This window comes from Neomonachus schauinslandi, chromosome 5, assembly GCF_002201575.2.
Source record: "Neomonachus schauinslandi chromosome 5, ASM220157v2, whole genome shotgun sequence".
NCBI lineage: Eukaryota > Metazoa > Chordata > Mammalia > Carnivora > Phocidae > Neomonachus > Neomonachus schauinslandi.
The window spans coordinates 30,387,908-30,414,050 of NC_058407.1; the positions used below are offsets into that span (position 1 = coordinate 30,387,908).

General features: G+C 38.6%; 1 protein-coding gene across 1 annotated transcript in view; it reads left to right on the forward strand.

The window, feature by feature from the left end:
- The window catches only part of POC1B (POC1 centriolar protein B), a 92,897-nt gene that overhangs the window by 35,055 nt on the left and 31,699 nt on the right, over nt 1–26,143 (forward strand). The window contains exons 5-10 of the mRNA XM_044915362.1: nt 7,897–8,004; nt 8,344–8,459; nt 9,592–9,725; nt 11,779–11,847; nt 12,559–12,711; nt 20,935–21,019. Of these exons, the coding sequence (XP_044771297.1) occupies nt 7,897–8,004; nt 8,344–8,459; nt 9,592–9,725; nt 11,779–11,847; nt 12,559–12,711; nt 20,935–21,019 (665 nt within the window). The remainder of the gene's footprint in view (nt 1–7,896; nt 8,005–8,343; nt 8,460–9,591; nt 9,726–11,778; nt 11,848–12,558; nt 12,712–20,934; nt 21,020–26,143) is intronic.

Here is a 26,143-nt window from a genome sequence, read left to right on the forward strand (position 1 = left end):
TGGAGAGCGTAATCCATTTATATTTATGTAACTCTTCCTATGATTAGGTTTAAGTGTCCCATCTTACTCTGTGTTTTCTATTTGTCCCATTTGTTTATTTCTTTTTTTTCCCTTTTTTTTTAGATTTTTATTTATTTGAGACAGAGAGAGATAGAGCACGAGCGGGGGTGGAGGGGAGAGGGAGAAGCAGACTCCCCACCAAGCAGGGAGCCCAATGGGGGACTCGATCCCAGGACCCCAGGATCACGACCTGATCGAAGGCAGACATTTAACCTACTGAGCCACCCAGGCGCCCCTGTTTATTTCTTTTTCCTCCTTTCAGGTTGATTATTTCTTAGTATCCCATTTTATCTCCTGTTTGGGCTTTTTAGCTTTGCTCTTTGTCTTGGATTTTGTTTAGAAGCAACCTCTAGAGATTACAGTCTATATCCTTAATATAATCACTGTCTACTTTTGAATTCATTTGTGTCATTTTATATATATGGTGATAATGGTTACTATTAGGAAAATAAGTTATAGAAAGTCTAGAAGTAGATGCATGTATGTTTTATGATAGATGGTGTTTCCAGTCAGTGGGGAAGTGGATGGACTGTTTAATATATAGTTAATATAATTGGATTTCTGTGTGGGAGAATGTAAAGTGGGATCTTTATTGGATACCATACATTTACAAATTGGTAGATGAATTAAACAACTAAACATTAAAAATTGTCCAAATGATACTGCTCTTCCTCCTAATATATAGACAGTATATTTAAATGAATATAGAGGGTCAGCAGAGCAATTGTTTTTCCCTGTAGTATTTGAATTTTAAATGTATGGCATAGACTTAAGGAATTAAAATTCTGTGTCTGTCTGTGCTGGGTACTTACCATACATTTGTTCTTGGAGCCTAGACTTACTCTGTGTGGCATAGAGATGGTGCCTATTCATGTAAGCAGTGAAGAATAGCTAGTTATGTTCTTTGGAGTAACTGTTACTTATGATCATACATTTTAATTCACAGAAATATTTTTAAGATATGCTCTATATTGGGAAATATATTCATGCTTCTAAAATATAAATTAGTATAGTCTTTTGAGAAATCAATTTGCAAAATATATCAGGTGTGTTTGTTGCAGTGACTTTGCAATTGGAAATATATTCTAAGTAAATACTCTTTTGTATGCAAAAGAAAAAGCTTTGTATTCAAAGGTACTGCTTTCAGTATAATTTATAATGGCGAGAAATTGGAAAGAACCAATTTTTCCAAATAAAGAAAGCTAGTTAAATAAATTTAGACTATTGTGTAGCCATTAAAAGGGGACTATATACAAGTAATGACATGAAAATGTTTATGTGAGGGAGGGAGAGCAAAATTCAGAACTCATTATAGTACAAAAGATAAAGTAGCTATCATACACACAATGTTAAGTGTGATTTTGAGAGATGGGACTATGGACTTTTTTTACTTACTGTATTTCCCATTTTTTTAACATTCAATTTTTCTTTAATGAGTAATGAAGAAAACAGAAATATATATAGTTGAGAAATATTTTCTCTTTCCAGTGGCAAAGAATTTTTCTTGTAGGTAAAATTATTGTAGCCCAGTATTCTTAAAAATAATGTGTACTCGGGGTGCCTGGGTGGCTCAGTCATTAAGCCTCTGCCTTTGGCTCAGGTCATGATCCCGGGGTCCTGGGATCGAGTCCCACATCGGACTCCCTGCTCGGCGGGAAGCCTGCTTCTCCCTCTCCCACTCCCCCTGCTTGTGTTCCCTCTCTCACTGGGTCTCTGTCTGTCAAGTAAATAAATAAAATCTTTAAAAAAAATGTTTACTCTAGGATAATGTATGCTTTTTTTATGGTATCCTCCATCAAAAATAAGTACAGCCTTTTGAGACAACTTTTCCAACATTATTGCTTTTCCAGCATTAATTTTTAGGGGGAAAACTTTAGCTTTAATTTTCAGTTGTTGGTAGTGTTACAGGTGATCTTTGACCACTAATTGAAGAGATTTTTCTTTATAGTGCTAAGATATATATATTATAGAGCTTACCATTTTAACCATTTTAAAGTATGCAGTTCAGCGTCATTAGGTGTATTCATGCTGTGCAACAAATTGCAAAGATTTTAAACATCAGCTTTCATTGGCTATAATATTAAGTTGGACCCAATTCTCTTAAACAATTCTCTTTTAAGTGCCTTAATATTTACTAAAGACCTACTCAGTGCCATATACTGTGTCTGGAAGTGCAACAATGAATGAGACAGATGTGGTTTCTGTCTTCTTGGAGCTTACATTTGTTGGGGAAGGCGACAGAATGCTTGGTTACAAATGTGACCTAAGTGTGACTATGAGCTACTCTAAGAACACATAGTGAGGAACTAACCTGGTGGGGGGGGGGTGTCTGGAAGACTTCCTGAGGAAGTGACTCTGAGCGGAGGCTTGCCGGAGGAGTAAAATCCTCTTAGGTATTTGAAACTACATAAAAGTAGGGGACAGCATTTGAGGCACAGGCAATAGCCCATGAGGAAACTTCCTGAGACAGGAGCAGGGACCTGAGGGAAGAGGCATGTGTGTCAGGAAGAGTAAGTAGTAAGTAGGATGATGAAGAGACAGGAGGGCTGACTCTGGAGGACCTGGTAAGCAGTAGGAAGGATGCCAGGCTTTTTCCCAAGGGAAATGCAAAATCATCAAAGCATTTTAATCAGAGAAATTTGATTTAATGTTTAAAGATCACTTTTATTGCCTGTGGAGAATGGAAGACATTAGTTCCCTTTATGGTTTGAAGAGACAGGGCCTGATAATGGATTGGAGTGTGGCGGTATGGAGGAGAAAGAGGCTCAAAACATGACTCCCAGGTTTCTGGCCTGAGAAAGTATTTACTGAAAAAAGGAACACTGGAGAAGGAGCAGTTTGGGGAGGTGGATGATGAGTTCAGATTTGGAACTGAGTTCAGTTCAGAGTTGGAAGTGCCTGCAGGATATCCAAGAGGAGACGCCTAGTAGGCAGTTGTATTTATGGGTGGAGATCCCAGGAGAGAAGTCTGGGCGTATAAACAGTAAATGACCCAACAAATAATTAGCATGTTTTATGGCATAGTTAAATCTTTTTATATCTCTTTCATCTGCTTTTTGTCTCTCAGTAGCTGAATCCTGTTCCTGTCATTAACAGATGGGTTCTCTTCTGATGCTGACCAACACTTAGGAAAAAAAAAAAATGTTTTGCTTATTGCCTTGAACTTCACCTTTAATATGCAAACACAGAATCTCACCAAAGCAAACTCTGAGACTGCCAATATATTTTTTCAATGAGTCTATGAAAGTTTAGGTCTGAATGCAATCCAAACTCCCTCATTATACAAATAGAAAACTGTGGCCAGTGTGGTTTTGAATTTCACAAGGTTACATAGCTGGGCAGTTGCAGAATTGGCCCTAGAATTCAGGACCATGTACTGACTGGGCAGTCTTATTTCCACTACTTTTTACTGCTTCCCTCTCTTATTGAATAGCTGCTGTCTTCAGAGTACCAAATACTAATTATTTGTTTCTTAAGGACGTAGAACAGTGCCTACTCTGTTTGGTGTCAGAGCCTGAGGGCTGGAATTGTCTTTTTATAGAGTATTTATTCCAATGATAAGAAATTCCAAGGGAAAATTTTGATTTCTTATGAACACTTTGAAACTTCTCATGGTTCATGAACCCCTTTGGCTCTCTAATGAGTGGATAACCCTATGGCTGTGTATATAATAACACAATTTTACATACAGTTTCAGGAACTCCATAGATTCCAAGTTAAAGAACTCCTGTCATGTATTTGGGCTATTTTCAAGGACCTGTGAACCAGTTTTTCTAGAAAGAAGTTCAGTAATTTCCTGATTCTCCCAAATGAGTATCACTGTGTTTAAGAGATTGAATAGTAGTTCAATTAATTTCCCAGATACCTTACAGACGGTTCATGTGTGCTAATCCATTAGTCACTATTGACTAATATAATAACGTCCATGTCAGTGACACACTCTCTAGAGGTTTTTTTTTAATTTTTAATTTTTTATTTAAAGATTTCATTTATTTGAGAGAGAGAGCAGGGGGACAAAGGAAAGGACTATCCTTTGCCCCAAAGTCAGGGCAAAGAGAAGCCTGTTTTATTGGTGCTAACCTATTTTTGACGTATCTAATTTAAAATGAAAGGGGAGAAGAGAAGATACAAACCACCATCCTCACTTTTAACCCCTGCCAAGGCAAACAACAACAACAACAACATACAGAGAGAACATATGCAGGGATTATAATGTGGTGTCCAGAGGAGGGGGACAGCCTTAACCCTGAGTCCCCCTTTGGTCGTGTGGAGCTGGGGGTAGAACCCCCCCCCCAACCGCCCCACACCCATAAATACAACTGCCTACTAGGCATCTCCTCTTCCCAGCCACCTCTTTCACTCTCTGCTTATCTGACATTCTCGTCCCCTTCATTTCTTTAGCACCTGGAAATTCTCCCAGGCTCTAGCTCTTCCTGCTCAGGATGAATTTCTAGCCAGCCAAGATCCCTCCTTTTCCTTATTCACAAGTTTCTTTAAAATCTTGTTGCTCCAATGGAACTTCTCCTGACAAATTGGCACCTTTTTGTTACAAACTCTTTTCTTAGCACTATTTAAAATGATATTACTTGTGTGCCCTTCCTAGAATGAAAACCTCATGAGGGCTGGGATCTTACCAGTCACATTCACCACTTTATCCCCATTACCCAGGACAATGCCCGGGGCCTGGTTTTGGCAGGTGCACAGTAAATATTTGAATGAAGGAATGAATATCTTCCCCATAAAGTCCCCAAGGACACTGACAGTGTATGGCAGCAGAGACCGGTTTTTATTAAAGGGTAGTCTGGCTGCTAGCCTGCCACTCAGAACTCAGTCACATAGCCTCCTCAGAGCACTGCCTCATGGTTTCCCTTCACTCTAGAACTTCGTGTGGTTACCCAGAAGCCACACTGAACTGAGCTCTAAATCATTTCACCAGCTGAAGAAAGTTTCCTCTCTGTCAGAGACTTAAGCAGAGTGGCTGAGAGGTTTGGCTGTGGAGCCAGACTGCCTGGTCAGATCTTCCTGGCTGTGTGACTCTGGCAGTTTCCTGATCCTGTATGGGGCTGGGAATATTCACCTGTAAATTGAGGCTACCAGTAACACCTGTTTTGTAGGGTTATTTTGAGGATTAAATGAGTTGCTATAGGTAATGGGTTAGGAACCATTCTAAGACATATTTGCTCAATAAATGTAGGCAGGATAACGACGATAATGGAGGTGGTGGTGTTTGGCCAGTAATGTCAAAGGGTGAGTATTTTTAGGCTTTGTTTTTAATCTGGTCATTCCATTTTATTAACCATTCTTACATCATTGCTTTCTGAAAATGTAAGAACCAAGTAATCTCTTAGAAATACTTTTTTTTTTTAAAGATTTTATTTATTTATTTATTTGAGAGAGAGAGAGAATGAGAGACAGAGAGCATGAGAGGGAGGAGGGTCAGAGGGAGAAGCAGACTCCCTGCCGAGCAGGGAGCCCGATGCGGGACTCGATCCCGGGACTCCAGGATCATGACCTGAGCTGAAGGCAGTCGCTTAACCAACTGAGCCACCCAGGCGCCCCTAGAAATACTTTTTAAAATATTCACAGTAAGTGATTTTTAAAAGATAACTTATTAAGAAACATAATTTGATTCCTTATATTAGTTGCATTATTATGCAAAGTTTATTTCCATGAGGATACTGAGTAGGTGTTCCTTCCCCAGGATCTGTGTAAAATACATATCATCTATTTGAAGCATTTCTATAATACTGCCCTTCATATGTGAATCTTCCTCACGTATTTTCTGGAGGAAAAGATTTAAAAATATTATGTTATGATAAAATCAAGTGGTGCCTGGGTGGCTCAGTTGGTTAAGCATCTGCCTTTGGCTCAGGGTCCTGGGATTGAGCCTCACATCAGGCTCCCTGCTCAGTGGGGAGTGTGCTTCTCCTTCTCCCTCTGTGCTCTCACTCTCTCTCTCTCTCAAGTAAATAATAAAATCTTTAAAAAATAAAATTAAATAAAATTCTGGAAAATAACCTTGCAAGGAAATGCCTTCCATGCTGGGTAGTTCAGCTTTTATTTTATTTTATTTTGTTTTGGTTTTATTTTTTTAAGATTTTATTTATTTATTTGTCAGAGAGAGAGAGCATGAGCAGAGGGAGAAGCAGGCTCTGCACTGAGCAAGGAGCTTGATGCGGGGCTCGATCCCAGGACCCTGGGGTCATGACCCGAGCCAAAGGCAGATGCTTAACCGACTGAGCCGCCCAGGTGTCCCACTTTCCAGAATTTAAAAGATTATTTCACGTAGAACTGATTTACCCTTCTACGTCCCTTTTGTTTATATGGTAAGTCCACAAATGACAGATTCAAAGTTTCTGTCAGGAAGAATTATTTTTAGGTCAGCCTTAAGAACAGAGAGGGAGAAGAAGAGTGAGTGAGAGAGAACAACAACAACAAAAAAACCCTTCAATTATAATCCACACCCTTAATTGATGACCTTTATAGTCATCTGGGCATAGAGGGAAAGTACAAAGAAAATTGAAACATAATCAGACTATGACCTAAGTCTGTCTTTTTGGTTTTTTTATTGCTAAAGTAGTAATAATAAAAATACTATTCATAGTTTCCTAATAATCTAAAATTTTTTGTTTTTTTTTCTTGGTCTTCTGTTCTTCTATCTGTTTTTCCCTTACCACTTAGGGGAAAAAGAATGAACCTCAGAAAGGTTCTTAAAGGAAGAGAGTGTATAAAAGCAGTAGATGAGGGGCGCCTGGGTGGCTCAGTTGGTTAAGCGACTGCCTTCGGCTCAGGTCATGATCCTGGAGTCCCGGGATTGAATCCCGCATCGGGCTCCCTGCTCGGCGGGGAGTCTGCTTCTCTCTCTGACCTTCCCCCTCTCATGCTCTCTCTCTATCTCATTCTCTCTCTCAAATAAATAAATAAAATCTTTAAAAAAAAAAAAGCAGTAGATGAGATGTCTGAGAATTGTCTCATTTGTTTTTTAAATGGGTCATGTGGATGATAGGTGTGTCCATGAATCAGGACCTTCAGTTCTGTATAAATGAGCTATCCACTGGAGATTTCCAGCCTCCGGAAGTCCAGGAAGTTACAGTCTTAGGGAGTTGATTCTTTTGTTGGTGGTATCATTTAATTTAAATTCTCATGCCAGGGGCACCTGGGTGGCTCAGTCGTTAAGTGTCTGCCTTCGGCTCAGGTCATGATCCCAGGGTCCTGGGATCGAGCCCGCATTGGGCTCCCTGATCAGCGGGGAATCTGCTTCTCCCTCTCACTCTCCCTCTGTGCTCTCTCTCTCTCTCGCTTGCTCAAATAAAAAAAAAAAAAAAAAAAAAAACCTTTAAATTCTCATGCCAATCCATTTCTTCCAGAAAGCTTCAGTACAGGGTTAGTGGGATGAATAGTAAAGGCTCTCATAGGTCATAGGGATAATACCAGAAAATGACAAAAATAGAAGAAAGAGATAAAGAATACTTAAAAAAAAAAAAAAAAAAAACAAGGTCCTTGGCTTGGGGGAGTGCAGAGTTGAATCGAAGACGTAGAACAAGTGCCATAAAATTAAATCATTTAAATCAAGTAATAAAAGGAAAAAAGAAAATTGGTTGGTCTATATAGTATATTTTGATATGGTCTGTCATTGTCATTTGTCATGCTTATTTTTAGTTAGAAAGATGGTTGTAGAATATGACTTTGCTGCATGGTGTGGTAACTATGGTCTCTGGTATTTAATATGTACAGCTTGACGCGTGCGCTGTGAGTGTGTGTGTGTGTGTGTGTAGGGGGTGTGGGTGATTGTCAGGAGGCTTTCACAGAGACAGTTTTCTTTCTTGTGCTTTCTAGATTTTCACCTGATGGAAGGCTAATAGTGTCATGTAGTGAAGATAAAACTATTAAAATTTGGGATACCACCAATAAGCAGTGTGTTAATAACTTCTCAGATTCTGTAGGGTAAGTCCATTCTCTTCGTGCATTTATATGGGTTAGTTCGCTAAGGAGACATTTCGTTATTAAAATTCAAATAAAGAGGGGCACCTGGGTTGCTCAGTCGTTAAGCGTCTGCCTTGGGCTAAGGTCATGATCCCAGGGTCCTGGGATCGAGCCCCGCATCGGGCTCCCTGCTCGGCGGGAGGCCTGCTTCTCCCTCTCCCACTCCCCCTGCTTGTGTTCCCTCTCTCGCTGTGTCTCTCTCTGTCAAATAAAAAAAAAAAAATCTTAAAAAAAAAATTCAAATAAATAAATGAAGGGAAAGAAACCAGAATATTAGGCTATCTTATTCTTTCCTCCTAGGTTTGCAAATTTTGTGGATTTTAACCCTAATGGTACATGCATAGCATCGGCAGGTTCTGATCACACCGTGAAAATCTGGGATGTAAGAGTAAACAAGTTGCTTCAGCATTATCAAGGTAACAATTTCCATGACAACAAAATCCAGCTGATGCTAGGCCTCTTCCAGGAAACTCTTAAGCTGGCAGCCCATGCTTCTCAGTGTGGTTTGGCCCTCTTAAAGAGTCAGGGGGCTGCCTTTGAACTGACTGGAGAACAGTTAGTTCCATCAACAGCATGGTCTGAGAAGTGTCAGCGTGCAGAGGGAGGTGGGGGGACCTTAAAAATGATGCAGGGCTGTGAAAAAATAAGTTGCTGTGAGCTGTTCACAGGTTGGCTCTCTGCATATTGTGAGAGGTCTGGGATAGAAATGGACCCTGAATTTGAAATCAAAAGGAGTTCTGTGAGCACAAGTAGGTGTTACAACTGGTGGAAAACAACATCCGACTGGGCCTGTGTATTGAAACTAGAAATGAATTGATTTCTTGGTTTGTACTGGATTTATATTAAATTCACATTTCCCTTTTAAACTAAGTATAAAACTTACCATGGAGCAGACACTGTGCTAAATCCTTACAACAACCCTGGGAAGTATTATTATTATTATTGCTCTCATTTTAAAGATAAGGAAATTGAGGCTTAAGGAGAGTAAGTAACTTGCTAAAATAATTGATAGAACTAGCTTAGGGTTTTCTGTTTACAAAGTACGTGGAAGAACAGCCGTCTGATGGCTGTGTCGTGCTGCCTCCTGTTGGAAAGATGGTGTCCAGGAATACATTCTTAGACAAGCTAGCAAGACTATGCACTTCTGCAGATACACCTCCACACTCTTCACCCCCGAGCCTCAAACCACTAATGGGTTATGAAATTTCGTTTAAGGCTAGGTTGTATGTGAGCCGGTGGCAATCCACTACTGGTTGTATTATATTGATAAGGTACCTGAAGAGTTCACAGTTATGTGGTTAGCGAGCTCATCTTTCCATGACACGCTTCCACTTTTAAAGCTATGCTGTCTCATTAGCTGGAAGTTGAAGCTGAATGATGGCAAGCTGCTTACTTGTTTTAGTGAGCTATATGGAATTTTGGTGTTGTGGAGACATTGTCTTTAACTGATTGTTGTTTCCAACCTAATATTGCTAATAGGGGCAAAGAGACATCTTTAGAATTAAAATTTGTTCTCTGAACTTTTTGCTTTTATTTTCTATGAATCAGTTCACAGTGGTGGAGTTAATTGTGTATCCTTCCATCCTTCGGGCAACTACCTCATCACTGCTTCTTCAGATGGCACACTTAAGATTCTGGATCTCTTAGAAGGAAGGCTCATATATACACTTCAAGGACATACGGTATTAACACTAAGATTTGTGCTTTTTAAATAATATATATTTTAAAGTGTTGATCCATTTTATTATATATCTTTATTATCTTTCCAGGTGTAACACACATTAGCGCTATCGCACACACAAAATATGTTTGCTTTCAGGGCTTTGTTTTTATCCTCTGGAAGCAACTCTTAGAAATATTACTTATTGCAATTCTTATCAAAATCACTGTGCATCTTTCAATGGCCATTAAATTAATCCTCCACTGCTGTCTTCCTCAGTATGTAGTGTAGGTTTGACTGGTCAGATGCCGACAGGTAAGCGTTTTCCTTACTTCTGGTCTTTCCCCTCCTGTGGAGGCTGTGTCCCATAGCTCTGACACTGCGCCTCTCACCCTCTCATGCATTGCTTTTCATTAATCTGATTGGTGAGTTTAGAAGGAGAAAGTCAACAAGGAGAGCCCAGTGCCTTCTGTTAGGAGCCTGTCCTCAGTGTTTTTCTCTGATATTTCTTGTGGACATGCCTGCCCTTGTCCGGTCTTGCCTGTGACAGGGTACTCAAATGTGACTCATTCTGGGATTCAGTTCTTCAGCCCATTTGCGCACAGATAAAGCCACATTTTCTCTTTACAAGCCTTTATCAGTAAGAAAGATGACATTCCTATGCATTAATTTTTGATTTAGAACCCAATGAGGAAGAGGCTTGCTCTTTATTGAGCCTGTTCAATCACACACACAGACACACACACACACACCAGCATATAATGCACTAAATAAAAACTGTTTTTAAGTGTATAAACTATTCCTCCTTTCTGGGTAAATATTCAAACTTCTCTAAATTTTTTAGAATGCATTCTGCATCCTCTTTTTTTTTTTTTTTAAAGATGTACTAGGTACTTCCTTTTAACCAAGTGTGAGCTGTTTATCTCCAGAAATAGAATAGGCTTTGAGAAGGGGTTCTGTCTGCCTTCATATATCCTGCCTGGCTTCCTGCTTTGCTTTATCATTTGTTCTGCAGCTGTGTTAGAGCAAAGCAGAAATAGACACTAACCAGCTCAGATATAGGTGTATCCATGGATTTAGGCTGAATAAACAACCAATAAAAGTGGTCAAGGATTAAAAAATCCATGGAATAATATAGAATAATAATAATAATAATAATACAGAATAATAGAAAAAATATAATATTTTAGGAGAAAAACAGTGTACACAAAGATGGAATTTTTCATGGTCTAGAGTAAAGATGTTTAAGGGGCTATAATAACCTAAGTCTGTGTGATGATCTACTTGAAAAATACAAAATGGTTTCCCCCCAAAGTTTTCTTATACTGATCAAGGACATTAAGAACAAACAATATACTAATATTTTTGAGATGAGAAAGAATTATTCTTATCTTGACTGAAAAATTGACCTAGAGGCTATGCATCTGTGATTTGTCCCAACTCCACAGTCATTGCTTAATTTCAGGTTCTCACTACCTCTCACCTCGATAATTGCAGTAATTTCTTAACTGGCTCCAACCATTAATTCTTGCTCCCATTCATCATTCTTACAGTCGTGATCCCAGTGTTCCACAATTCCAACTCTCCACCTGCTGTGTCCTGCTGGCAAAACTCTCAGTGACTCACTATTGCCCACATGAAGGGAGAGTTCGGTAAAGCCCGTTGTGGTCAGGAAATGGCCTTTGTTCATATCACCTTACAGACTTGTCATTCAGTTTCTGCTAGTGATTTGTTGAATAAAGAGTCCAAAACCAGAAAATCTTAATAGACATTCTTATTCACTTACACATGTACAAGCTTTTCTTTAAATGGGAAGAAAGTGTTATTTTCATATTTTTATTAGTATTGCTTTTTTTTATCTAGTATCATTTATATGTGTTTTAATATCATGGGTTGGTTCCTTAATTATCTTTACTCTGCTTACATTAGTTGGCAGCGACTGGGTACGTTCCATCAGACTTATTGCATAAATTGTCTATGTAGATTAGGATGAAAAATTCATACAGTCTTTCTGGCCATGAGAAAACAATACGAAGTGCTTTTTTTTTTTTTTTTAATCTCTGTTTATTTCTTAGGGACCTGTCTTTACCGTTTCATTTTCAAAAGGTGGAGAGCTGTTTAGCTCAGGAGGTGCAGATGCGCAGGTTTGTAAATCTTTCAGCTCCTTTGATTTGGTGAGGGTAAAGGCTAAGATTCTTACAACCAGCTCGTTTGTAGTTGTTAAGATGATTATCAGTGAGTTTATATTTTACTTTCATGCCAGGAAGTCTGCTGTCTCATAGCTGAAATAGTGCCAGTTCTGACACTTTCTGGAACTCAAACTCCACTTATTTCTTGTGCTCATCTCGACACTTAATTATACTTGGAATTTACTGACTTCCTAGTGCTGGTGTGGCGCTTCCACCTGAACTCTTGCCTCACCTTTTATCTCTAGGTCATGTTTTTCAAATGTTAAGCTCCTTGAGGATGGTAAATATAAATTGTTCATTTAGCAAATCTGCATTTTTGGGGAAATGACCAAAAGTCATTCATAGGCAAATGTATTGAATGAGGTGGACCATCAAGCCAAGAACATGCTTTGAACTTTGAAAACATCAGAGAGGATTTTAAAGTAATAAGTTATTTTCTTAGTATGAATTTTAAATTGGACATGAAGACCATTCAAAGTGCTAAATCTCTCCCTCCCACCCTTAAAAAAGTAGTATTGGGAAGTAGTAGCACTGTTGAAGTATACATCTAGCCTTCCTGACTATTTTGAGGCACAATTATGTAAACTGTTTTTTTTTTTTTTAAATCAGTTCTGTTGCTTTTTCGTGCAAGCCAGTTTTAAGTGCCAACATATTAATTTTTTATAGGTCTTATTATGGAGGACTAATTTTGATGACTTGAATTGTAAAGACATGATTAAAAGAAATCTCAAAAGGTTACATTTTGATGCATCACCACATCTTGTCGATATATACCCGAGGACACCACATCCCCATGAAGGGAAAATTGAGACTGTTGAAGTGAGTACTTTGCGTCTAGTCATCCTCCTGTTTGCAAGTGTATGTTTTGGGGCGATTGGTCAACTAGATGCTTGAAATCATACTTTATTATATAAAACCTAGTTATGTCTTAAAACCGCAGTACTTTGAGAAACAATTATTTTCACTAATATAATAACACTATAAATAATGATAATGTATAATTCTGTTGAAGCTTCTCAGATTTGCTGCTTGAAGGCCTGGAAATAAAGCTTAAAAATTGTGTCAATGATAATAGGAAATGAGAAATCAAACCTAAGACCTCTGGGTGACCGTGAAGCCTGAATTACTTCATATTCTTGATGTGTTTGGGGAGCATCTGTGATGGCTATCATGAGAACAGGGCTGAAAGGCAAGAGTTTTTATAACAGTTCCTGGAATAGGTATCTTAAAGCCTTTTTATGACCAAAAAAAAAATATGTATATATCTGTGGACAGTACAAAGAAGAGATTTAGGCATTAAACCTAATCATTGAGACCATTTTACTATTTGCCTACTTTGCCTACATATATTTTCAAATATATAATTATCTGTTTAGCTGTAGGTTTTTGTCAACAGGTTCCCCTAGGTCCTATAGATTTAAATGTTCTACTCTTTGCAAAGGCAAAATTCATCTTTGCTGGATACTTGGCTGGTGTTTGTCTGTTTCTTTCCATTTTGCGTGATTCTTCTTAAGCCCCTTTCTCTTCCAAGAGCTGATATCGGAAATCACTATTACCTATTTGTCTGAATTGTTTTTTCGTCATCAACAGAGCCTTGCTTTGCCTTTAGAGTAGCTATTTTGAGTCCTTAACACTCCTGAGTGGCAGCTCAGTCACCCCACGCACTGTTTATGTGGTGGATCCACATTCCCTTCCACGGTCCCTGTGTCTCCACCGCAATCTGTTCTTTGATTTTGGTTTCTGTTAGTCACAGTGTGTGTGTGTGCGTGTGTGTGTGTGTGTGTGTGTGTGTGTGTGTACACATTTAAGGTTTTAAAACTTTTTAAAGTTTTTTGGATTATTTTCTAAGTTTTGTTTAGCCTCGTTTGGGGATTTCTGTCCTAGTTTTTTCTTGGTGGTGTTTATTTTCAGTTCTTTGTTATAATTTTTATCCTGCCCATCTTCTGACCATCTTTCTAGTTCTTCTGAACAAAGTATTTACCATGTGCTTTACTACTTCTTTGTGCTGTTATTGTATCATCATGATTATTGTATCTTTTTTTTATTTCTTTGAAAGAAATAATGTAACGTAATTTGTGGTTCATCACATTTTTGTTTCAGTTCCTACAATGATAGATGCATTTGTGGATTCCCTGTGATCACATGTGTTCACATAATGTATATGTGAAATATATTTTAATTTAAGTTCTGTTTTCTTGTTTTACCCCAGCTGGTTTTATTGACTCGTGGTGGTTTTTATTCTAGCATTTCTGGGGCTTGGGTGGGCTTGACCCTCAGTGTTGCTGCTGCCCCTGTCACCCACTCAGTCACCTTTCCAGAGTGGTGGGGGGTAGAGCTGCAGGCTGAGCCCAGGTCTCCTGGCTCCTAATTCAGTGATATTTCCATGATACCACACTACCCCCGCATTAGACTCCCAATCCATTTTCTCTGTGATTTGCTGTCAGCCCCAGCCCACTTAAGAGTGCTGGACTTTCTTGAAAATGTCAACAAGTTGTCTGAGAAGCTTGGCTCTGACAGAACAGCCAGAAAGCAATAAAAGCAGCTGGGTTGCTTTGCTTGGCTGGGTCGAGATGACCCAGGCCATCCAAAGTCACTCTCAACCATAATTTTCACATGTACACTTGAAAAATCTATTAAAAACCAACCTTTCATCCTGGAATTAGAGTTCTGTTATCCTATACAGAATGTTGAGCATTGTGACTGAATTATGTTTGTGGCCTTAAGAATGGCAGCCTCTGTGTACCCAGTTTAAATTATCTGTAAAGCACTCACGGTTGCTTCAATTAAGTACGCAGTATAACGTATATTTGTAAAACATCTTCAGATCATGTGATATAAAATGCCAGAGAAGTGACAGGATGCTGCATATGAACAATCAACTGTTTGCTTTTTTTTTTTTTTTTTCTAGAAAACTCTTATACTAAAACAAGGGTGTTAAGTTTTCTGGACAGAGGACAGCTTTAATATTACAAATAAATGTTAAGTATCAAATTTTTTTAAAGGCTTCAAGTTAATGTCCAAGGACCCCTCGTAGAACCAAAAGAGTATTAGTTTGAAAATATCAACTAGAATGGAAGAGGATGAATCACTACTATGTCTGTTTATGATCAGTACATTTTACTTTGAACTACTAAATTTGGTGGGTTCATTTTTTTTTTTTCCAAAGGTTTAGGCAAGGTCAGTTTATACATACTTGGGAAATATTTGAAAATTAGAAAAAAAGGTTTTTTTTTGAGATCAGAATTCATGATTAACAGTATAAAAAATATTATTAAAAGATGTAGAAAAAAATGGCTCCCAAATGATCTAGTTAATTTCCCTAAGTTGCTCTTTTTGTAGTAACCATGAGTATTCCATTTCTGAGTTTGAAGCAACCTAGTATTCCTTTGGTTTACATTTTTGTGTATTTTCTGTGAGGCTCATTTGAGTGGCATAATCTCAGTCTTCTGGGTGAAATCGTATGGCCTTTTGTGAAAGCCACCTATTTGCCAGCGTAGGTGCTTTGCTTGTTAGACCTTGGGTTCCAACTGAGGAAATAAGTAAATTACTAATTCTTACATGGATAGAGAGGGCGATAGCAGCTTGCTTTTAGAATAAATGAAAGAAGGCCACATGAAAGAAGGCACGCAACATACAGTCCCAGCACCAGCGGTGTGAGCTGTGTCCTTTCCACTGATCAAACTGCAGGATCCTTTGTTGTAGCACTTCTGGTCTGCGCATGCCATCTTTTTTTTTTTTTAAATATGTATTTTTAAATTTTAAGTAATCTCTACATCCAACGTGGGGCTCGAACCTACAACCCCGAGATCAGGAGTTGCACGCTCTACTGACTAAGCCAGCCAGGTGCCCCCGAGGCACTCCATCTTGATTAAAAACAGAGAACAGCTTCTTTCTTTTTTTAGTGGGAAAGAAGCCCAATTTTAAAACAAGGTATCTTTTTTTTTTTAAGATTTTATTTATTTATTTGAAAGAGAGAGAGAGAGCACAAGTAGGGGGAGTGGCAGAGGGAGAAGCCGACTCCCCACTGAGCTGGAAGCTTGACACGGGGCTCAATTCTAGGATCCTGGGATCAGGACCTGAGCTGAAGGCAGACACTTAACCATCTGAGCCACTCATGCACCCCTAAAACAAGGTATCTTAACTCAGACCACATTTTGCTATGGGACATCATTAATTCATGCTGTCTTTATCTTCTTCAGACTGACATGAGCTGAACTGCACAGTTCTGCCTCCAGTTCTTGAAGGGGAACTTAATGTGTGTGCAGTACCTTCCTCTTTTGCATATTTTAATGGGAAGACAATAAAGCCATCCTAAGGGTGACAAGCACCAAAACAGTTATTCTAGGAGAATTGCAGAATATTGTAGGAAGGGATTATGGTTAGTTAAAAAGAATTTATTAAATAATTGTTCTGGTGGCTTTTAATCTTATAATAGCCATTTGAGATGAACTTAATCTATAAGTTCTTAATATTGCACAGGAAATTCTGTGTGATACTTAACAGGAAGGAAAAATCCCTTTAACTTAACCAGATATCTATATAATAATAATTTGTGACAGTCTGGCCATGATTCATTGTTGAAAAATGATCAATTTAAGTCTTCAGGTCTGAGATTGTTTTTTTTTTTTTTTTAAAGATTTTATTTATTTGAGAGAGAGAGAATGAGAGAGAGAGAGCATGAGAGGGAGGAGGGTCAGAGGGAGAAGCAGACTCCCTGCCGAGCAGGGAGCCCGATGCGGGACTCGATCCCGGGACTCCAGGATCATGACCTGAGCCGAAGGCAGTCGCTTAACCAACTGAGCCACCCAGGCGCCCCAGTGAGATTGGGTTTTTATCTCAATCTTTTCTTAAGGTCGGAAACATAATTTTGGTTAAAAAATGACCGCTTCTCTACAAATCTTGTATTTTATTTCTAGCCATGGCATATGTTTATATTATTTGGGCCTCAATAAATGTTCTCCAGAGATTACATAATAATAATATTAGTAATAATAACAGTATTAAAAAGTTATTCTAATTGGCTTACATAATTTGTCATTAAATCTTCCTTTAAAGCTCTGTGGAGTACTGTTTTTATTCCTTGAGAAATTGAGGCACATGTAAGTTAAAACTTAAAGTTAGTAAGTGGCAGTGCTAGAATTTCAACCCAGGTTCTCTGGTTCCATTTTGTGCTTTTAACCATTTTGATGTAATGCTTCAAAATAATCAAAATTAAATGGTACTCTGATAACAGATAGTAAGTCTCTACGTGTTGGGCATTGTACTAGCTTTAGAGTATGTAACAAAGAGCAAGATAGGCAGATTCCTTGCCCTTCCGAATTTGTTAGTAGCAGTCCTTGTGCTCATGGACTCCTCAGTGTGGTGGGTACACAGGGCCTCAGAATGGGGTGGTGCACATGAGGTTTCTCTCCTGCACAAACCCCTCAATGATATGCCCTGGTTCAGTGATAGAGAGAACTCAGCCCCTCAAAAGACAGCCCACTCCATTTCCAGGTGAGTGTAGTTATGACATGGTTCTTCCCTTTAATAAGGACAGAGAGCTAGGAGGGACTGTTAATATTCCTGGAGGTTAGCTAGCAAAGAGTCTCACTGGAAGCATCACCCCCTCCACATATTTTCTTTTGGAGAAGACTGTAAGGTTTTCCTTAGTAAGAATGCCCTGCTCCATTTAATGTATGTGGCAGCAACTTGTTAGTTACATCAGGAGTTTTCCAACTTTGAGAAGTTTACGGATTTCTCTGTGAGAGATGCTGTTTCCATGGGATTTAGATTTTTGAGCAGTTCAAATTTCAGATGTAAAACCAGATTCTATTTTTCATAGGTAAATGATTTCATATCTACACTAGGTGGCAGTAGATAAAAGAGAATAAAATGTCTGCAAGCAATCTCTTTGGCTGGCTAGGCCAAGATGGAAGGAAAGTGATTCATGCTCAGGTTTCTTATCTTGGCCTCCCATGCGGACTCAGAGCTGATAGGAGGAGGCTGTGTTTTCTGCTGTCTGGAGCCAGAAAGAAACAGAGGTGCTGACAGGCTGTGCGGATAGGCCCTCATCCTCATCCTGTACCGCGCTAACCCCTTTTCTGGGGCATGGGCATTCCGGGGCACACACCTCTAACACAAGTGGCTGGGTAATTATAAAAGCCTCTTAACGTTTCCAGAACTCTAGCTATGCCTATCAAACATGATAAGTGTTTTTAAAATCATTCTGCTCCTCTTCCCACGGGCTCAGCCCTTATCAGCACAGTCCTGGACTGTTGCAGTGTTCTCACTGTTACCCGCCGTTTTTCTGGGTACTCCGCAGGCCTCTGTCAGATTCACCTTGCTAAAGCACATTGCAGGCTCCAACTTTTCTGTGCCTTCCCAAATTCCTTTACCCTTCCCAGTTTGCCCCTTGCCAACCTGTCTTATTACTACCCTGTACAAAAGTATCATGTCAGCATTCTGCCTCTGTGCTCAGGAATGCTCTTTACTTCATCTCTGTCTGGTTTTGTTTTCTAAACCTTTTTTTCAAGGATCCATCTTAAGCCCTTCCTGTGTTTCCTCCGTGGAAAAGTTTTTCTCTCTAAGTGCCCAGTCAGCAGTTTCTTTTTTGAGATTCTTGTATACTCTTTGCTGGTACCATTCATTTGATACAAAGTTCTCCTATCTTTGTTGCCCTTTGTTAACTAATTTATATTCACAGTCTTCATTAAGTATTTGATGATGATGTGGATTTTTTAAAAATTTTTTTTCTTTGGTCTCCTTGAATTCTGAAGTAACCTCCTTCAGAAGTAATCACCAATCTAGTTAATTATTCCCTTGCTTTCCTTTTTTCATTTACTGTAATATATTTTAATCTATAATTAGATGTTATTTAGTTTTAGGTGGTTTTAAGCTTTATACAAATGAAATCATACTGTGTCTATTTCTTTATAAACTGCTTTTTCACTTAAAATTAAAATCCTGTGGGGCGCCTGGGTGGCTTAGTCGGTTAAGCGTCTGCCTTTTGCTCAGGTCGTGATCTCAGGGTCCTGGGAGTGAGCCCCACATCAGGCTCTGCACTAAGCAGGGAGTCCACTTGAGATTTTCTCTCTCCCTCTGCCCCTCCCCCTGCTCATGTGTGCTTTCTCTCTCTCTCAAATAAATAAAATCCTTAAAAAAAATTTAAAATCCTGAGAGTCATACATTTAGATTCTAAATTTGTACAATCATATCTTGTACATAGTTGTATTTCATATATTTTCACTGCTGTATAGGATTCAGTGAATGTACCACAGTAGTAATTACCACGACTTATGTGTCTTATGTGTCTTTTTTACTGTTGATATACATTAGGGGATTTGGGGTTGTGGCTTTTTTCCCCCACCATTATAAACAGTACCGCTATAAACAAGGCTGGCATCACTGAGTTTTTTCATTTTCAGAATCTAATAGGTGTCAAGTGACATTTTGCTTTAATCTGCTCTAATTACTAATGTTTCTGTAAATCTCTCCACATGCTGATCAACTGTTAGGTTTTCTCTTCCATAATTTTTTTTTCTTGGGATCACTGTCTTTCACATTGATTTGTAGATGTGTAAGAAAAACCTACTTTTCCAGTTTTAGACATAATCTATCTCCTTTTCCATGATCTGATTGTTAACTTTGTGGTGTTCATTGTTAAACAGAGATTCTTAATTTTGATGTCATCAGACGCATCAGGTTTTTAAAAATTCGGTGGTGGTGTTATTTTTTGCCTTAGAGTTTGCTTTTGTGGCTCTTGTTAAGATGTCCTTTTTGACCCCATGTGACAAAGATATTCTTTACATTTACCTTATAGCTTATAACTTCCTAGTTTTTTTTTTTTAAGATTTTATTTTTTTATTTGAGAGAGAGAGAAGGAGAGACAGTGAGAGAGTACAAGCAGGGAGGAGAGGGAGAAGCGGGCTCCCCACAGAGCAAGGAGCCCAATGTGGGCATCGATCCCAGGATCCTGGGATCATGACCTCCAGTGAAGGCAGATGCTTAACTGACTGAGCCACCCAGGCGCCCCTGTAACTTCCTAGTTTTAACGTAACATTTAGGTTTTATAGCCTATCTACTGTCCACTTTTGTATGTCATATAGTGAGCCAATTTTCTCAACTATAATCATCCTTCCTCTATTGATTTGTGGTGCTATTTTTCTTTTGTATTTATTTTCCATGTATGTAGGGCGCTGTTTCTGAGCTCTTTATGGTATAGCTTTCTATTTAGTTAAGTCTTTTTAAATATCTTTTACATTAGTTTTATTATTTTTCCCATGAGATCTTATACATCTTTGTATTTTTATTGTGATGTATTTAAATTTTTTATGGTATTGTAAATGATGTTTTTTTATTCTTTTAAAAAAATTTTTTATTATTGTTTTCAATGTAAGCTCTACGCCCAACATGGGGCTTGAACTCACCACCCCGAGATCAAGAGTCGCATACTCTACTGACTGAGCCAGCAAGGCGCCCTATAAATGATGTCTTTTTAAAATTTACATTTTCTGTGTGTTGAAGTACAGACATGCATTTGATTTCGTGTATGGATTTTGGATCTCATGAATCCTCTTATTAGTTCTAATGACTTAGCAATAGATTCTCTTGGAATTTCTCCATAGATAATTACATATGAATGACAGTTTTATTTCTTCTGTTCCAATTCTTACATCTTACACCTTTTATTTCCTTTTCTTGTTTTAATGAACTGGCTAGGATTTTTTTCTGCATCTTTTGAGGTGGGTCATTTTATTTTATTATTTTATTTTATTTTATTTTAAAAATCCCTTTATAAAGGTGAATTATATTGATTTTCTAATGTAAAATCAACTTTTTATTCCTGGGATAAATTCAGCTTGGTCATAATGATCTTTTCTTATACATTGATAGATTTGATAGGCTAATATTATGTTTAAAATTTTTGCATCCATGTTTATAAATATAGCAATATATTTTAATTTTAGAATGTATTAGGAAATACCCTCTAGGTTGTTACAAATAGCATCCAGTTTCTTATGGTAGAAAAAAACTAATGTTCACTTTTCTTATGTATACACACAGATTAATCCAAAGCTTGAGGTAATTGATTTGCAGACTTCTTCTCCCCCTGTTGTGGACGTCCTTTCTTTTGATTCTACCACAGTAAGTTTTCTTTGACATTTAAGTGGCATTTAATTATTTGGCAAAATCCATTTTCCTTAAAAAGTGTGTGAGAGAGGAGATAAAAAGTGGGCTAAATAGCCTAACATTTTAGCATTAAGAAAACTTGTATAAAAAGTCATATTTACAATGTGTCTAAATAGCCACAAGGGGGAGCAGCACCAAGTTTCAGAAAAGCTTTTACTTTGATGACCTTAAACTCAGTCTAACCTGTCCTCACTGTCTCATTCCCTATTAAGGTGCCATCCAAGTGACATTTCACTTTGTTGTCACAGAACAGATTTTCTTCTCTGTTAATTACCTTTCAGAGATGCTAAACTCACTTCTAGTTTTCTCCTGAGAAGCTGTAAAAAAAAGCAGTCATTTCTCTTCGTTCATCCCTCTTGATGGATTATCCAGAGATTAAATATTTCTAGTATTTGCAATTTTGTTTATAAAAACTATATACCTATAATTTATTTACTCAGTGTAAAGTCAGAGATTGAGAGTTTCAGCCTTTCAATCTGAGTCTGTTAGCCTTTGCAAGGCAGCTCATCGCTGTCATCAATTCCTGCTAGTCAGGGCAAAACTAGTCATATGAATGAGTAGGAAGAACGGCATGCATGGTCTTTGGTCACACTACTGTGATGGTGTCAGTGTAGTTAAATATTTTGGAGAAATTATTAATGTGTGGCCAAGAAAGAAAACAAATAAAAACACTTGACATTATGACATTACACCCTTTCCAGCAGATCTCAAGAATGGTATTTTTGGTAGAGGAATTCTGTAGATGGACTACTCCATGTTGAATCTATCCTGTACTAGAAAGAACTGTACTTATTAAGGGTTCTTTCACTGCTAATCCCAGGCAGAGAAGACTCATAGATCACTCATGAGAAGTTCCAGCGACAAGAAATCACCCTGGGTTGGGGGGGAGGGGCGGTAACCAACAGGCTGATTGTCATGCAGAATTGTCACAGAACCTCAAGCAGGTCTGTGGTCCTGTCTCTTATAGTATTCATGTTTATAAAATACCCCTCTTAGCACTTCTGCATTAATAGCTTACTTACGACATTAAAAATTAACTGGACATCTAATTCTTGCCACATTGATTGGTGGCTTATAATAGGTACTTAATACATTTATGTTCAATGACTTACTCAACAAGCATAAATTCCAATAAGATGGGTTATTGCCCCTGTAGTAAGAGGAGCAAAAGAGAGGTGGTTTTTGAGATGTGATGCCTTCTTATGAGGCTGTTAGTCTACGGAATTTGGGTATTCCTGGCTTAGAAGTTATCACAGATCATCAAAAGTCTTTGGTCTACATTTTGAGACTCACTCTCCCTGCTGGTAACTTTGCAGTTTTGCAAAGCCTCATGACCTGAAGAACCCAGATGTTTTTTTTACAGTATGCTATGCAAGTGGCATAATTACTACCTAGCAAGTGCTAGCAGGGTATCTATCCCTGGATGGTGATCCAAAGGTGCCCAAGTCAGCTAGTCCATGTTATAGGACCCTGACTCAGGGACTACAATGTATGTGGGACTTTAAGAGGACAATTCTGTATGATAAACACATGACAAGTTTGCAGCTATGCCCATAAAACCTTTAATAAGACTGAAGAGTACAGATATTGTCCACATAAGGATAATACTGGGTTGGATTATATGAAATTGCTATTTTATAGGCAAAAATGGTCTAATGTCAGTGATTTCCCATGGTTCAACCCAGTATAGAAGTATTACAAAGAAGACTGTCTACTGTTAATTAGAGTTGTGTGCTTGATGCTTCATAAAAATAAAACAGAGAAGAAAACACAGGAAAACAAAAACCTACTTGCTATAAATCAGTTTAGGATTAGGCTAATGAAGTCCTGTCCAGGTAGATTTTTTTTTTTTTTAAGATTTTATTTATTTATTTGAGAGAGAGAATGAGAGAGAGAGAGAGAGAGAAAGAGAGAGAGCACAAGGGGGGGAGGGGCAGAGGGAGAAGCAGACTCCCTGCTGAGCAGGGAGCCCGATGCGGGACTCGATCCCAGGACTCCAGGATCATGACCTGAGCCAAAGGCAGTAGTTTAACCAACTGAGGCACCCAGACGCCCCAGGTACATTTTTTTTATAATCTGGAAGATAGCTGGTTGCCTCCAGGCAAGGTATAAAGACTCCTGATTTTATTTATTTTACTAGGACATTCTCTGAAGACATAAATATATGCTCATAAGGCATCTTTTTTATAAATAATATCTCTAAAACTTTTCCCTTTAAATTTTCAATATCTATATCTATATCTATATCTATATCTTCCTTTTAGCTCACTGATAGATAATTGGGTAGAAAACTAAAGTGAAATCACTTTAAATGTCCATCTTCTCATTAATCTACTGGTAAGTAATTCTTAATCTGTAGTCCCTGCACACTGGCTGCTTTTCTCTTGCTTCTGCACATCAGATCAGGCATAATTGTAAAGGAGATTCATTTCTGCTCTGGCATGAAGCACAACTGCATTAAGTATTTGTGATGTGAACTTTGCATGTGATTATAATTCTAAAATCCAGAGAAATACTAGAAGCCAAAAAACAGTATTTAAAGGTGGATTTGGTTTTTGTTGTGGTGGTTACTCCTTATCTGGGGGATTTATCTGGTTTTCATAGAAGACTGGAAGAAATTTTCCTTAGAATTCATTCTATCAAGAATGGGACATAGGGGCGCCTGGGTGGCTCAGTCGTTAAGCATCTGCCTTCCGCTCAGGTCATGGTCCCAGGGTCCTGGGATCAAGCCCCGCATCAGGCTCCCTGCTCGGCGGGAAGCCTGTTTCTCCCTCTCCCACTCCCCCTGCTTGTGTTCCCTCTCTTGCTCTGTCTCACTGTCAAATAAATAAATAAAATCTTAAAAAAAAAAAAAAAAGAATGGGACATAAAAAAGATTACTCTTTAAGCCTGAATTTGTCGAATTTCCTAGTAGGATAAAAGCCAGGTTTGTTATGATATAAGAAACAGTTGGCTTCTAGCTCTGCTTTGACTTGATTTAGTATTACATTCGGACTGACCTGGAGATCTGTGAGTGCTGATACCTGGGCTCTGATGCTTTCTTAGCACAAGTCATGCATACAGTGTAACGGCTGCTATCTCTGTGGCTTGTGCTTGTGCCTCGATGGCAGGCAGGACAGCTGATACAGTATTTCGGGATCAAGATAAGCTGTTACCAAAATGTAGTTTTTTTAAAGATTTATTTGAGAGAGAGAAAGTAGAAGAGCAGGAGCACAGGGGGCGGAGCAGAGGCAGAGGGAGAAGCAGGCTCCCCACTGAGCAAGGAGCCCGATGCGGGGCTCAATCCCAGGACCCTGGGATCATGACCTGAGCCGAAGGCAGACCCTGAACCGACTGAGCCACCCAGGCATCCCACCAATCTGCATTTTTAAACCATTGCTGTTAAAAACAAACAAACAAACAAATAAAAACAGAATGGGGGGGCAGTTTGTAAAGGGATATACTGGCTGTCAAATAGATACAATTTTAAAATGTTGATCTCAAATTCCTAAATCTTTATTCTGATTACATTGTTACTTATTATGTACTGATTTTCTGAGGGTTTTCCAAGATTCCATTGAGTCTTTTTAATATTTTCATTTATTCAGTTAGAACTAGACCAAGATTCTGTCATCACCGTTGTACAGCATCATTTAGCATTAGCCCTGACATGGGGTGTGGCTATATGGGATGTTCCAGACCCTCCCCTAGTCTCACCTCTCTCCTGTAAAAGGTGGCAAGATAGGAATTTCTCTTCTGTATCCTAACATAAAGTCTTTCTTAAAAGCAATATTGACTGTAAACAAAATTTATTTAAAATATTCTAGGATTATTAAAATATTTTATTCTAGGTCAACTATATTCCTAAGTTTTAATGTCCTAATTTTACTGTTATTTGTCCTACAAATGAACAAAATGAAATTGATAATCTTGCTAGTGTTCCTCTGACTGATTATCAAAACACTGGACTCTTCACTGAGAACCAAAACAGTGTTCTCATCTTCATTCTGGCAACTGTGTAGAATACGAACTTAATGTGGGTACCTTTATTTAGAATTGGGGACAGTATTTCAGGTCAAATTAATTCTTTACGATAAATGAGAATTTGCAATTATATTATAGAAAAAAATCAAGGGTTTACAGTCTTTTGTTGCTCCATCAGTCAAAATATTTAAAATTATAGTACACGAAGACATTACATGAGATGCTCAGTGAGCTGACTTCAAGAAACTTACAACCTAGCCCAATAGAAATAAGAGTTTAAGAAATAAGTGGCAATTTCAGCATACTAGATGCCAAGTGTATGTGACTGTCATGAAAGCTTATTGATGGAAGTACTCAGAAAAGATCATTAATGGGGTAGAGAAAACTAGAGAATTTCTCTAGAAGGAAACTTTTGAGCGGTTCCTGACCTGACCAGAGTTGGGTAGGATTTTGAGTGGGACATTACAGTTGAGGAAAGCAAGGTATAAGTAGATGTCTCAGAAATAATTGAAAATATATACCCCAGTAATAAAAGTTCATCGGTCTAGTTTGGTATCTTTAAGTTGCTTGACTCAGTGGGTACCAGATGTGGTAGAATGCCAGCAACATGCCTACTCACAACATATATGTCTCTTAATCCATACTTGTATTTTAGGTAACTATTCTGTGTCCTTCACTGTTCTTGACTTTAGAAAAAGCGAACAAAACAAAAATACCTGTCCCGGAGAAGCCTGCTTTCTACTTTCTAGTGGGGAAGACAGGCAATTCACAGATTAAAAGGGTAGACTGTGTAGTATGGTAGAGCATAGCGTATATAGACCCCCGCCAAAACGCAAAGGCGTAGAAAGCACTGAAGGCAGGCGGGAGCAAGGGTGTGCGTTAGGTAGTATGGCCAGGACAAGTCATGCGGGAGGGGGCATGTGAGGAATGAAGTGAACAAGCCGTGAGGATATCTGGACAGGCGCTCCAGGCAAGTGGGAGCAGTGCCAGAAGGGCAGATTGAGAGTGAGATAGCGGCCACCAGAGGGTTTCCTTCAGAGCTGGAGCTTGTTTGACTTAGGTTTTAATAGGTTCACTGTGGCTATGCCTGTGTTGAGAATCGGCCCCGGGGTGGTGGTGG